Source organism: Coregonus clupeaformis, unplaced genomic scaffold (genome assembly GCF_020615455.1).
Source record: "Coregonus clupeaformis isolate EN_2021a unplaced genomic scaffold, ASM2061545v1 scaf1138, whole genome shotgun sequence".
Taxonomy (NCBI): Eukaryota; Metazoa; Chordata; class Actinopteri; order Salmoniformes; family Salmonidae; genus Coregonus; species Coregonus clupeaformis.
In genome coordinates this window covers 15,174-30,909 of record NW_025534592.1, presented here as the reverse complement: position 1 = coordinate 30,909, position 15,736 = coordinate 15,174, and the positions used below count along the sequence as shown (strand labels likewise).

At 43.3% G+C, this 15,736-nt stretch overlaps 1 protein-coding gene across 1 annotated transcript in view; it reads left to right on the top strand.

Annotated features, from left to right (window-relative positions):
- The window catches only part of LOC121585164 (transmembrane protein 104), a 52,529-nt gene extending 37,977 nt beyond the window's left edge, over positions 1-14,552 (top strand). Inside the window, exons 9-10 of the mRNA XM_045217600.1 lie at positions 12,599-12,692; positions 13,747-14,552. Coding sequence (XP_045073535.1) covers positions 12,599-12,692; positions 13,747-13,808 — 156 coding nt within the window. The 3' untranslated portion in view covers positions 13,809-14,552. The remainder of the gene's footprint in view (positions 1-12,598; positions 12,693-13,746) is intronic.
- Positions 14,553-15,736: the final 1,184 nt, after the last annotated feature.

Sequence of the window (15,736 nt, the reverse complement as noted above, 5' to 3'; positions counted from 1 at the left end):
TTGTTCCTATTCTTTTCACACATCTCACAGTGATTGTAGCCATGAGTTAACCATTCGGCTTATACTTCTGGACATCAGCTTGACCTTGGTGAGTGTGAAGCTAATGGAATCAAGACATTTGTTCCTTATAGTCTTGTCAAAGTTGCAATTTGCTAATTTTATTTTTCTTCTGTTTTACTGCTTGAAGAGCATTGTAAGGTCATATTTAGTAAGCTCACTTCTGGTAATAGTTCTTGTGTACTGGGTGCGTCATTGAGTGTTTGTGGGACAGCTGGAACACGTGGCGGTCCAGTGGGAACCCTGTATGTCAGGCTACTTGGGTCCACACACCTCTGTATATAGATCCTGTCAGATACACTGACCCATTCTATCTGACAGGTTTCCAACCTGTCCATAGCCTCAGCCTGGCTCACTGACTTCCTGAAGCCTCCTCCCTAGGTGGCCTTTCACACACAAGCCATGTCCACGGAGAGAGACACAGCGTTATTTATTCATCTCTGGTGGTTTTAGTTCCCTGTTTATTTTGGAAGTGTTTAGTTCAGTTTACGCTTGCTTGATAGTGAACTCGGGGCCTGCAGGGCCGGTGATGCATCCACAGTTGATGCAGAGGAGATCTGACAGTTATGAGTCTATGGCTGTTCGTCACACAGGGGGATGGCAAGGCTGCTGCTACCACAAGATAAGCTCTCCTTTATACCCAATACAGCCTCTGTCTCTCTGTGTCCCCTACACTCACTGAGGGGAAAATAATGAATGAGCCCAGGCCTAACATCCCTTCAAGTAATTTATGTATTTTGTGTTTTATACAGCAGAATTGCATTTTTGTGGGAGGGGGGGATCAGAACAAGTTGTTTGATGCAGTTCTAGGAATGTATTCTTCTGAAGACTGCAGGAGTTGGGGCTCACACACATCGCACCGAATGTGGATCTAGCATTCGTCTGCCGATTTGTTCAGCACGCTGTGTTTTAGGGACCACCCGCTGTAGACGTCGGACTGCCTACATTTTTTATGCGATTCTACATGTAAAATCTTGGTTGACCGAAAGTCGTCTGTTCTTTCGACCAATCGATTGCTCAACATTTTTAAATGTGTATTCTTCCATATATAGGCACCCTATGTGTTTTAATAAAATCAACTATGTGCATTGAGCTTGTCTGATGCTTTAAGCTTACGGTTTGATTCCTCAAGAGGGCGCCAGAGATCTAGATAACCAGAAGAAAAAAACCTGACACATCTATACTCTTCCCGCTCCTGCTGTCTTTCGCAGATTCAGCCATTACTCTCCTGAAGTTGCCGGTAATAGGAGTAGGCAACCTTTCTGTGGAATGCCAATTTATCTTACCATTTCTACCGATCTGCGTGCCAGTTATGGTTTTCATATGCACATTTTCGTGAAGGTTTCATTTAATTTATAATAACGTCTTCATATCTCAATCATTCGTCATGTGGTTTATTAAAATTCTACCAAATCTCAATGAAAATTATACTTTTTAGGTTGGTCACTTCTTTTGCCATTGCCAGCTATGCAAAAATAGCCTATATAAAGCCAACAAATAAATACGTTGCAGCCTGCACGTAGAAAATATCCTGATTTTAAAAAAATAAAATAAATCCTATAAATCACATTGGCTACACATGGCCTGTCTGCAATGAACTTGAAACATTGTATCAACTATTAACTTGGGTCCAGCCCAAAGCTTGTGCTAGCGAACTTGCAACATTGTATAAAATATTCTGGGCCCTCAGTTTCCTGTGCTAGTGAGGTCGGGACAGACACAGCTGTAGGATATTTGCGAAAGGGATAAGAAGCAGTGCTTGCCTTGGGCAGGAGCTCACCGGAGCCGAGTACCAGCACCTCAAATCTTCTACTGCTTGAGCTCCTGTTCCTCTTATAGAATATTAGCTCAAAAGTATTGTGGAGCTCCTCCACCTAAATATAAACAGTACCCAAAATGAGTACTGGAACCTATTTCAGTCCAAGTCAAGCACTGATAAGAAGCCTATTTTATGACGTTTCCACTGGATCAGAGCATGACATTATTCCCTTTCACGCCGAGTGGTTATCAAAAGGGAGAGAGCTGGAAAGATTTTTCAAATACATTGAGGAACTATTGTAATTCTCAGTGGATGTAAAAACAGACTTTGTTTGCTTGCTGTTTGAGGTGAAGAAAACATTACTTTGAGAAGCTCCACAGGTCATTAGTGGTGGTGCATTAAGCCAATCAGAAATGCTATCAGATCCCCAAATGGGCACATTTATATGCCTACATTTGCGCGCAGGCCAGGTAGCCTATAGGCCTACTTCTATGCGTGCACGTCCTTACTCAACATTGACAGGAGCGCTCCGAACAAAAGACCGTGACTAAATTGACAGAACTCGTAAATGGAATTAAATAATCCAAAACTTGTTTCTCACAATTGTAGCGTAGGTTGTGCACTCTGCAAACAATGTCTCCACTCCGACAATGAGAACAGGAAGACTGGAATCATGTTGAATGCATTAAACGAAATGACCGTAACCAAAGTAACAAACATTGTAGATTAGAAATTATAGGAATGAACGGTAAATGTACTACTGGTGATATACAGTGCATTCAGAAAGTATTCAGACCCCTTCCCTTTTTCCACCTTTTATGTTAGACTTATTTTAAAATGGATTAAATTAATATTTTCCCTCATCAATCTGCGCACAATACCCCATAATGACAAAGCAAAAACAGTTATTTAGAAATTTTTGCAAAGTTATTAAAAATAAAAATAGATACTTATTTACATAAGTATTCAGACACTTTGCTATGAGAGGCGAAATTGAGCTCAGGTGCATCCTGTTTCCATTGATCATCCTTGAGATGTTTCTACAACTTGATTGGAGTCCACCTGGGGTAAATTCAATTGATTGGACATGATTTGGAAAGGCACACACCTGTCTATATAAGGTCCCACAGTTGACAGTGCATGTCAGAGCAAAAACCAAGCTATGAGGTCGAAGGAATTGTCCGTAGAGCTCAGAGACAGGATTGTGTCGAGGCACAGATCTGGGGAAGGGTACCAAAACATTTCTGCAGCATTGAAGGTCCCCAAGAACACAGTGGTCTCCATCATTCTTAAATGGGAGAAGTTTGGAACCACCAAGACCCTTCCTAGAGCTGGCCGCCCGGCCAAACCTGAGCAGTCGGGGGAGAAGGGCCTTGATCAGGGAGGTGACCAAGAACCCGATGGTCACTCTGACAGAGCTCCAGAGTTCCTCTGTGTAGATGGGAGAACCTTCCAGAAGGACATCAATCTCCCCCCCCCACCCCCAATCAGGCCTTTATGGTAGAGTGGCCAGACGGAAGCCACTCCTCAGTAAAAGGCACAGCCCGCTTGGAGTTTGCCAAAAGGTACCTAAAGGACTCTGACCATGAGAAACAAGATTCTGTGGGGATGTTTTACAGTGGCAGGGACTGGGAGACTAGTCAGGATCGAGGGAAAGATGAACGGAGCAAAGTACAGAGAGATCCTTGATGAAAACCTGCTCCAGAGCGCTCAGGACCTCAGACTGGGGCGAAGGTTCACCTTTCAACAGGACAACAACCCTAAGCACACAGCCAAAACAACGCAGGAGTCACTTCGGCACAAGTCTCTGAATGTCCTTGAGTGGCCCAGCCAGAGCCCAGACTTGAACCTGATTGAACATCTCTGGAGGACCTGAAAATAGGTGTGCAGCAACGCTCCCCATCCAACCTGACAGAGCTTGAGAGGATCTGCAGAGAAGAATGGGAGAAAATTCCCAAATACAGGTGTGCCAAGAAGACTCGAGGCTATAATCGCTGCCAAAGGTGCTTCAACAAAGTACTGAGTAAAGGGTCTGAATACTTATGTAAATGATATATTTCAGTTTTTTATTTGTAATAAATTTGCAAACATCTCTAAAAACCTGTTTTTGCTTTATCATTATGGGGTATTGTGTGTAGATTGATGAGGGGGGAGAAAACAATTTAATCCACTTTAGAATAAGGCTGTAACGTAACAAAATGTTGAAAAAGTTAAGGGGTCTGAATAATTTCCGAATGCACTGTATGTAATGGGGAATACAGGATGTACCGCCCCCACCTACCATCAACCAATCATGTCAATGCAGCGCTATACAGAGCCCTTCGCATTGTTAAACAATTTGGGAGGCGCATGGCGATGTGGTACAGAGCTCGATTTGGCCTCTGCATGCCTCTGGAGGCTCTGCAATTGTGTCACACACTCCATATGGAGCCTCCTACATTTTCAAATTAAGCATACGTTGGCTTTTAGTCTTGGCCTCGGCAATGGATTAGTTCACTGAGATGGGCGCATATAAATAAATAAATAAATAAATAAATAAATATATATATATATATATTTGTTACTGCTCTACTAAAACAATCTCGGTCGACCAACAGCCTAACGACCGAACAGTCGACTAATTGTGGTCAGAGGTGCTAAGCACTCTCGGCCAGCAAAAGCTATTGACGTGTCTGAGCCCTTAGTTTCAGTTTTGAAGATTGTGTGTGTGCACGTCTACGGTGACACCAATAGGAAACGTGCTTCTGATTGAAAACTTTAGGCTCACCTCAATCAAATTGTTGTAACTGAATATCTACAGTAAAAAAAAATTGTATTTATGTTCGTCAAGAATGCAGGTATGAACTGTCATTTTCTAATCAGAAGAAAAAAGAATGTTCATTATGTGAATTTTTTTTAACTTGATACATTTTAATTCAAACATTCCTCCTCGCTGCAAATACCGAATGGTGTTTATGATGTATGCCTCTTAACACTGAAATAAGCCCCCCTGGTCCATGCAGTAGAAATATCCTAATCCTCCTACTCTATGTTAGTACCCTACTACCCTTGTTGAATATGTGATCATACAAGAGCTTGAGACACATTTGTGACAGTCTGTAGTGTTCCTCTGCACACATATTATAATAGAGAGGCCTAATGTTTGTATCCCTAAATCAGTTAATTCAATTTGTCTCAATAAATTGACTGAGGCAAAATATAGCCTTGTTTCTTAATTGCTTTCATATTTTCATTAGAGCCAGGGCTGGGTATTGGTTGTTTAGGAAATCCGGCAAGGCAATCTATTCTATTTAAGCATCAATTTATTTGTTAATGAATGTAGTTTTTTAAATTATGGCTGCTTGATAGTAATGCATTTTGGTGATTAATGATGCCGGAGGTAGACTCTCTCATCCTGACAGACACAAAGTGCCAGAACGGTTGAGAGGACATGTTGCTGCTGCCCCATAGGCCCTCCTCTTTCCTTCTCATATAAATTGCCCCTCCTTTTAATCTCACTCTCTTCTGCCTTCTCATCTCATTTCTCTCCTTGTTCCACTTGCTCTCACCATGTTCAATTAATCAATTGACTTATCACCATCAGTATGGGTTTATACATCTCTCATGGGCTTTTATGGCCTATTTTATATATACAATGTATAGGTTACCCACCAAAACCCTTGAGTCGTTTATCATACATATTTCTTGTTATACATGTTCTTCCTCTTGATATTAACACATTCTCTAACCTACCACCAGGAAATACTGGTATTTTCATCTGTTTTGCGTTGTACCAGCCAAACCATTGTCCACTTTTGAGCCATCTTTTGGGCCTGTTTTGTGCCCGTGTCTGGCTGTATCGACTTCCTCTGTTCGCCATTCTTCTCAGCTAATGTCATTGACTGAGCATTAATGTGAGGAACTGCAGATTTTGTCTCATCCGTACCGCAGACGATTGATAGATGCACTTTTGGCTTTATCTCAGTTTGAAGTTGGGAACAAATTATGTTTTTATTTTTTCACATTCACAATACATCCTATTGAGGCTCATCATCAGTGTCACTTATGAGTGTGAGGCAAAGCGACAGCCCAGCGATGGACAGCCTTGGCAGAGCCCGCTTAGATCACTGAGATCAGTGGGTCCGTGCTGTCGGTAGTGGATTAGAGTTTCTGTGTTCGCCACCATACCTTCACACTCCTCCTGTTGCTGTAGAATGTCCCTCCACTGAGTACCAGTGGCCAGCTGGGAGAGACGCTGTCGCACCCATCAGTCACTGCAGGGCTGCAACCACAGACCTGCTCTCACTGGCCTCTGAATAATGGTTCCAGTCGTACAGTCACTCAGAACAGACAAACCCTTTCCCTCTCTGAACCACAGGAAACACCACCAGAACAAGCCTTTGTTTTAGAGTATAGAGGGTGATGGTTCTTAGAAGAAAAGGAGTCTGAATATTAGCAATAAATATGCGTTGAGTAGGGTTACATTTGGTTAAAGGCAAATCAACGGACCTGGTGTTTTAGTCAAATATGTGTTTAGTCTGTAGCAGTCGTCCATCTAGTTAGCCTATCCATTCGCTTGTGCACATACTGATTTTTCCATGCAAGATGACGATATCCTGTCAAGCAGCCTTCCATAAATTAAAGACAACAAACACATACTAAAAGATTGTACCTCGCTCCACTGTACCTGTATAAATAAGTAGAACTGCATCCATCCAACCTCTCTTGTTTTCCCTTTTCTTTCGAAGGAAGTTGAAAGGAAACCAGTGACCTCGGTTGAATTGTTATTTCATGCATTTTATCGTTTATCCTCATTAGTCAGAAATGAGCCGGAATGGAAGCCTATCTCCCGCCCACCCATGTAGGTTTTTCCACGTGAAATCTGTCCGGAATGAAGATTAACATCTCAAACAAATGGCTGGGGATCTTGGGACTGTGGGGATTGAGAATAGTAATCCTTGTTCTGCTGTTTGATGGTGGGTGGATTACAGTGTTCCAGGCTGCATGACCACATGGCATTCTCATGACCACGACCGTAGAGAATTCACCCTGAGTGGTCTCTGGCTTCCGGGTTTTCATCCATTAACCATCTCCGCCTCCACTCAAACACCAGCAATAACACAATGGCCAGAACGGTAAGCAATGTAAGAGCAAGATGCCGAGCAGCTTTGTGGCAGTAGCAGTCATGTGATGCAGTACTCTATGATTTTTGAATCCAGTCCCAGTAACTGACTTATCCTAGAGCACCAAGACAGCTGTGTTGTGGTAGTATCTGTCTGACCCCTCCAGAATGGGGTAACCAATATGGGGATTAATTACTCAAATGGAAGCATGGATCAGAGATGTGTTATGTGGGCCAACTGTAATGGCTGAAGTGCCCACGTAAAACGTGACCTTGGAGAAATGCTCACATATGCAGTGATTAACCAGACCAACGGATTGACTCAAAGATGGAATGATGACGCAAGCTAAAGCTAATCAAAGGCTGTTGCATACACATGACTCCCTCGCACATAAATCTCTCACATAAAATAGTGATTACTTGTTGACATTGATTGTCAGCCACTTTTTCCACCATGATTTTAGGAGAGATGATGGACACTGGCAGATTAAACAACCCAATGATTGGGTTTTTAAGTTTGATTGATTGATATCAATTAATTTGTAGTTCCCACAACAGTACATTTCATGATCACACACCATCTCTCAGCTCTATAACCAAACTGAGAGGGCGCTAGGAGCCATACTGTTGCACTTTCAACAAAAGCACCAAACCCAGAAAGTCTTCTTCTCCAGCACTCTGGTGACTCTAGTCCCATGGTGATTGAACTGACTGAGGTGGGTGAGTCATTCCCAGCCCCCCAGTGAATGAGCTCAGCTCCCCGCCATGCACAGGAGGTGGCCTGCTCAACTGGGGAGCTCATTACTGTAGCAATATGGCCTGGTGGAGGTACTTACCGTGTGAAGAGAGAGAGAAATAGAAAAGAGAGATGGAGAATGTGGGCGAGGAGGTGGCAGGAGATCTCCAGGCCCTCTGGTCCTGACATTGGGACATGATGAGAAACGGATGGTGTCCTTTGAGTGTTCTCATTTTCTGGGTCACCATCAATGTTCCCTAAAAAAAAATTAGGCACTGAGCAAACTTCAGTTCTGCTGAGCACAAACTTGAACGTTGTGGAAATTATACTGTGAACACTGGCTGTACCCGCTTTTAAGTTAACAGTGGCCAAGTAGACTACTGTGGCTATTTGATCATAATGTAGACCTACCAGAGTGGAGAAAATGCATCCCATAACATTTTAACATGGAAATAGCTATTGAAAGCTGTTCTGATACAGCCTACAGTAGCAGCCAATGTGTGGTGTTCAGTGTAAACCTACATTCCATGAGACTTTTAAAACATGCAGGGGCCTGACATGAACCTGTTTAGCCACTTGTCCCTCAGACAAGGTGGTGACTGAAAATGTTGTTGTATTGTGTTTGATGCAAGAAACCACATTACAAAAGAACATGTATTATTGTCCCCACACCATTTATTATAACAAAGAAACAGACAAAACTGTATGCTACTTTCACTATTGGCTTCTTAGATTATTCAATCATGTCTTAAAATACAACACTGCCCCTTTAAGACATAAAAAGCTCTTTACCTGACTCACTTTTCAAAGATGGCTAGAAATGTACACGTTTGGGGTAAACAAACTAGTAAAGTTGAGTGATGTTCAACTTTATGCGTCTCTGCGCAGGCTGGCAATTCTGGGCGACAGTCCTGGGGAGCTGCGTGCAGGAACATTGGTCACCATCTAAATTAAGGGTCTGTGTATAGTGCCAGAGTTGTGTTTAAAACACAATTTACTGTATGTTCACCTGGCAATAAAACCTATATGATAATTAATTATTATGGCAAAAACAGAACTACTACATGTTCTCATGTCATTGTTATCAGATAAGATCTTGTCCCTAGGGGTCTGTTGGTTGTCTCTTCCCTCCAGAAGTGCTCTAATGGTCTGTGGAGAGAGAGTACCCTTTCAGCTGGGGTAATAGAATACATCCGTGTTTGAATCCGTCGTCAGCCTGGTCACCTTTGCAGTTTTCATCTCTGACTTATTGTTTATTGCGTTTCACTGAAGTGTGTGATTGTGGCAGGTTTGGTATTGCTCACCGTTATCTGATATTGAGGCAAGAAATGGCTGACGCTTAAGAATGTAATTGTCGTCAAAAGTGAAACACTCCTAGTCATGATTGAGGGTGTCACTGCCGGAACAAAATCATCAGCACACAGCGAAGAGAGGGAAGGAAAATAATGTTTTCTCCACGTCAGGGTTTGTTCTCATTATTGATACATTTATTGCATACGCTTGAAAGGTAATCACATTCTGGGTCAGGAAAGAACATGGATAGACAAAAATATCAATGAAGAGTGAGATGGAAAAGAATCAGTAGAGCATCTTGAACGTAGAATTAAATGCATCGAAACCAAGTGCCAGTCAATCTTCCTAAGACATGGAGCTCTAGCTATATTGCCTTTGTTTTCCCCCCCTCATATACTTGGCAGGGAGTGCTTAGCTTCCTGTGTCTTCTTGACAGTCCTAAATAAGTCCACCTGAGTGCTTGGCTGGCCCGTGGGCACTGAATCCATCTGCTCCGGCCCTTATTAATAGCAGAACCGCCTTTCAAATGAAAGATCACTGAACACAGACTGTACTCAGGGCTAGGGATTTGAAAGGACATGTTTTCAGTGTCATTGGTTCTGAGGATGATATAATAGCTGGCCCAAAATGGACTTGAATTGAACCACAATCCCAACTGCTTTATTAGTGATGTTGTCCTCAAGTCTGTCAGAAGCAATGAATGAATCAGCCTTTGATTAGTGAGGACTGATATTATCCCCGGGCCATGTTAATATGTCCTGTCACAACAATTTTCAAAGTTGTATACGCTAGCTATACTACCAACCATCACAAAATGGTGTTATATGCTGGCAGTCAGTATAAGCCCTAGTTGGTTTCAAGTATCATCTGTCAATCTAAAGCCTGGTCTATAGACTCTATAGACAGGAGAGGAGATTTGTGTGTGTTTGCCTGCCAGTGCAGTCAGCTATGGCGACATGACTCACCGACCACATGCAGACTACCTCCAGATGGCCCTCTCCATTTCCTATAGCTCTAAAAACGTCAGTCTACGGCTGAATTTGCAGCGTATAATTTAATGAGCTTTCTTTTGGCCTTTTCACCTACTTGTCCCTGTCTCCAGGCTCCTTCTCCCTCCTGTAGTAAGATGGTGCAGAGTGTGTAGTTCTAGGTTCTGAGGAGAGTGACTAGGAAAGTGTTATCTCCTGCAGCAGTGCCTCTTGTCGCTCAGTCTGTTCCTCTGTCTCGCTCTCTCTCTGCGCCCCTGCCTGTGCCCTCCTGCTCCTAAGGACCTGCCAACTCTGGGTCTGAGTCACCCTACAGCACATGGCACCTGATGCCCTCTCCCCTCGCCCACACTCTCTCTGTTCCTCTCCTCCCCATACTGTACACCAGCCAGACCTCTCTTGCCTCCAGCCCTGGCCCCTCTGCCAGCCTTTCCTTCCGGACCTGGCATTGGCATCGCTTGCCAGTGTGATGTCAGCCCATTCCCCATCCCATTTGTCATTATCATAAAAAAACCTTGTTGACAAAATGGTTTCTTCCATCTCTGCTCTCTCTGTCAGAGATTTAACGGCTCTCTCCAACTTTCTGTAAGTCACTAATTGCCTTCACCGACAAAGCCTTATCAAGACACAGCACAGAGCTGTTTTTGCTGTGTGTATTCTTTATCCATTTGAATTGTTTTGTGTTTTTGTGTTGCTCCCTCTGGCTGTTGTGCTGTGGTTGAGTGCAGTCCTGAGGCCTTATTGTTTGGCTGTGGTGGTGGGAGGTTGTAATTGGTTAGAGGAGGGGTCTTGATTCACGTGTGGTGCTTGGTGCCGCTGACTGCACAAGAAGGGTGAAATTCATCAGTCACTCCACAAACACTATGCCTCCCCTCTCTCTCTCTCAAAAAATAACAAAAAACAAGATCAGCTTTAAAACGATAACTTTGTTTATTTTCTCTTTCATGAGATACAGACAGTTGTTTGCATCATCTCAATGTTTTCTTACTTTTTGTTTGCTTTAAAAATGTATTTATTTCATAGCAGACCCACTCAGCTCTCCCCCTCCAGCCACATGCACACTACTGCCTTAACACCAGAGTCTCATCCACAGAACTATCTCCTCTTCTATAGAGACCATATGTTGCCTCCAGCTATGGCAATGAAGAGGTCACGTTGTAAAAGGTCACATTCATGGAGAATCTCTGTTTATATGGGTATTCGTCCGGTCCAGTAGACTGACTCTCTCCAATGTAAACCCTTGAGGGCTCTATTCCTGACAGGCACATATCCGCCACCTCTGAGATGGCAGCTACCATGTCTTCTCAGGCCGAGAGTGGTAGCAGTCCATCACTTGGTGGCAGATGGATGGGAGGTATCATCAGGCCTGTGATGGATGTTGTCTGGCTGGAGGATGAAGTATGGCACGTTAGACTGCCTCAGACCACAGGTACAGAGACGGACCCAGACACCGCCGACCATTCAGCGCTGAAATATGTCTCGCTGTCACTCAACCGTTAACGACTTAACTTTCTTTAGGACACTCCACACTTTCCATAATGCCTCCTCCATTACACCTTAATGAGTATTGCAAATTTATGTCCGTCGCTCCAAGATGTAGTACATTTTCGGGAATTCTGCACTGATTTGTAGCAGTCACCCGTAGCCGGTATTAAGCACTATTCAGCACTTTCATCTCTTGACACGTGGGATTCACAATTCTCCTCCATAATTCTGGAAATAATAAGGTCTTAAATGAGTCTGGTCCTGCCCTTCCCTGTCGGCTGGTCTCACTCTGTTGCGTCCTGGGCATTTGCATTCAGCCAGCACTGTACCCTTCCCTGTCCCCAGTGGATGGCCTCCATGTGCAGGTAGAGTCTGTCTACATTCTCTGTCCTGTCTCACACTTATGTCACCAACACTGACCTCTGTGTCCTGCCCTCACAACCCATGGGTCCACCCTGTAAATACAGCACAGAGGGAAGGGGAGAGAGTGGGTGGGTGCAGGTAGGGGGAGGGTCATGGGAGGGGTCAGAGGTCCTGGAGAGTGAGACTGGAGCAGATCAGTTTTCTGAGTGGAACATTTCTCCTCCATCTGTCTTTCTGTCCCCACTTTGGTCTCCTGATTGAGCTCTCACCCCCAGGCCCTGTTAGAGATGATTGTGTCTGACTGTGTGTGTTCTACCCTGCGGGCTCCTCTTCAGATGACATGCCACTGAAGTGACTGGCCTTGAGATCACACGTCACTCAACCTCCGCTATCAGACATGGGATTGTCAGGGAGAAGGGGAGCGAGACAGAGGGGAATAAAGAGGGGGCTGATTCCACTGATGATTGCAACTCTCGATTAGACCCATCTTTGTTATTAGGCAATCAGTACTATGATGGCTTCAAAGAATTTCAACTTGAATTTTTTATTTTGGGGTTTGGCATCTTGGTGTATATTGGGTGGAAAGGGAATAAACAGCCTCATTTACTTGCCTGTTCTCATCAGACAGTTTTATCTCTATTTTCATCTTGGAAAAATCTAATTGTACCATTTGCCATTAATTTTCCATGCTGTGGACTTAAAAAAGCATAAATGTGGAAGTATAAACACAAAACCCATACACACACTTGTTTGTGGAAATGTTGTATATAGGGATTACAATGTGTTTTAAGATGATCCCCCTCTCTCCCTCTCTACAGAGCATCTTCACTGTGATGTTGGGCCCTTTCGTCTTCTTCGATGCACAGAAGACCAAATACCTCCAGATCCTCACCTCACTCATGCGTTGGATCGGTAAGAGTAACCTATCTTACGATATCAACTCACCAATACCGGTCAGGGCCTTTTTAATTAAGTTATACAAACACCATAGGCTGATAAAGGTTGCTCTGGACAGACTCGGCACACATCTTCAAATAGTCACATTAACTGTGGATCTGAATTTATTTTGTAAGTAGAGCAATTCAAGCTGTGAAATTCCCAGGAACTTTATCCAATCGGTAAGTCTGTCATGGGTATTTATTTAGGGAGCGCTGTAATGTGCATTATCTCTTCCAAGTTTGTCTGCATGATGGAGGGTGTGTCTTTCCTTCCTTTAAATATCACACTCCATTATCCCCGGTTCACGGTCTCACGCCTTCTCCCAGATTGCTCTTTGCCACTGTTGCAAATGTTTAGAAAAAAACCCACACTTTATTCCACCTGGCTGAAGGTCTGAACCTTGGTGGGAGCAGTGTTCGCTCCTGCTCCCCTCCCTCTCCCTCTTTCATTCCCCTCTCTTCCTCTCCATCCCCATCTCCCTTACCCCTCCTTCCTCTCCCAACCTCCCTCTTTTACCTCCCTCTTCTCCTCTCCTCTCCTCTCTGTGGCTCCTGGGTCCGTCGATCATACGGCAGTCCCGCTCCGTGTCCTGATTCCCATCTCCTCTCATCTCTCAGCCTGACAAGCCTGACAGGCTGTCCCAGGCCTGATTGGACCGTCACTCACAGGGTGACGGACAAAAATAAACAGCCCATCCTGGACCTGCTGTTAAAATAACAACACCACTGAATCATGGCTCTCCCGCCACCCCTGTATGGGCATACTGCGTGCGCACACAACAACACACATGACAGATACACACACACACACACACACACACACACACACACACACACACACAGGCGTGCATGCACACACACACACACACACACACATAGTTGCGTGCACATAAACAACACACACACTGTCCATTATCTGGCTATCTTCAATGCACCCTGGGATTCTGGCTACACCTCTCTCACTCCCTCCTCTATCCCCACCCTCCCCTGGCTCTACCTGTTATTGATTGGCTGTGTCACTTCTGCAGGCCTCTCTACAGCACCAGCTAATGATTCAAAATGGCCGCAGTGGCAGCTCTTTGTTTCCTGACTGCACCGGTGCCACTTGCCATGCACGGAGGATAGATGGCCTGCCTTCAAAGCATAGGGCACTGAAAGCTGAGGGGTTTAAGCAGCCATCAAACACAGGGTTGGAGACCGTTTTAAATCCTATAAGAAAAACATTATGGGCCGAAGTTTAGGAGGAACAGACGTCTGAAGAAAAATGTATGGGCTAGACAGCACGCTTCAGTCCTAAATCTCTTGTGTCAACAATGTTATTTTTTTAGTTTGGTTAACTTTCTAATGTTTAGCTCATGTCTCAGAGGAAATGTAAATTGGGCACCAGAATTTACACAGGAGACCTAATTGATCAATTTAAGTACTGCTTTTATTTCTTTAATGAAAGGCAAGTGGCTGTCTTAAAGACGTATTCAACTGATGTTGCCCTCTCAAATTCGTGTTGAAGAGTTTTCTGGCCATTTGTGTGGTGCTGTGATCAGGCCAGGGACAGCATAGCCCATCTGGCCTCTCCACCCTTTCTCTACAGTTTCTCTAGTCTCATTTTGACACAGACACAGCATCTGGCTGTACTAGATTTGCTGCTAAACACTTAGGGCTTGTTTGTGAGGCTATACCAGCCTCCCAACCCTGAAAGAGAGAGTTCACTGACAAAGGTCTCGAGTAATTGGATGTGCAATAAAAAATTAAACCGGCAAATTGACTAATTGAACTCAATTCGGTACCGCATAAATAGACTGAGCAAAAATAAACGCAACATGCAACAATTTCAAAGATTTCACTGAGTTACAGTTCATATAAGAAATCAGTCAATTGAAATCAATTCACTAGGCCCTAATCTATGGATTACTCATGACTGGGAATACAGATATGCATCTGTTTGTCACAGAGACCTTTTAAAAAAGGTAGGGGCGTGGATCAAAAAATCAGTCAGTATCTATTGTGACCACCATTTGGGTCAATATCACCATAAGGTGCCTTTGAGACTTCCCCATTTCCCCCCAAAAAAGCTGAGATTTTCCATTGAACTTCATATTCATTGTATTAAGTATATGTTATGCTGTTAGAAATGCATATTGGTCAAGCTCCCACACTTTTTATAAATTAACTGCAAGCAGACAATTTACATGCAAACAGCAAAATATGTCCACCCTGTCATGGACAATTTCAAAGCAGAATAAATACATTGTAATTACATAGTGATTATAAAACGTACATTTTCAGAAAACTATTTAGTCACTTTCTCAACAATATATTTTAGTTTATGGGAAAAGTATTTGGATAATAATGAAATTATGGCAAACTATTTGTTTCTCTATAAAATCTGCAGAGTTGCACTTTCTTTTCTAAATAAAATCTAACAAAAAAGATATCTGGTCAAACTTTCAAACAATACTATTTGGCCCTCATTTGTTTATAAAGGAATCACACAAAAGATTTTGCTAACTTGTGAAAATAATTTGTTTATTTTCATAGAACATGAAAATAACAGGGTGGACAGTGACATGACAGGGTGGACCCTGGGCATGACAGGGTTGGACACGTTGTGAAATGTCATTGAATGGCCTCATAAATGCAAGGAACAATGCAAGAAAATGATGTAAAAAATGCCTTTTCCCATGTGGGGGAAATTACAAGTTGAACAGACTGTTTTTGATCCACTCTACCTGCATGCAGCCACTGAATAAAGATGCCCAAAATGAGACATTAATGTGGCCTTCTAGCGTTAAACTCTGTACATCATTCTGCAAAGTGAAAGTCAAACATTCAACTGTAGAACAAGAAGAAAAATGTTTTTTAAGTGGAGAACAGTTGATTTGAAAAAACAGAATATTACAGAAAGATCACTTGGACGCATCTCCAAACAGTCTCTCCCTTTCTGCAGAGACATGGCTCAGTTCTGCAGTTGCTGTTCCACATACTTCCATACAGACACTTCAATCTGTACAGAGCGCTTGT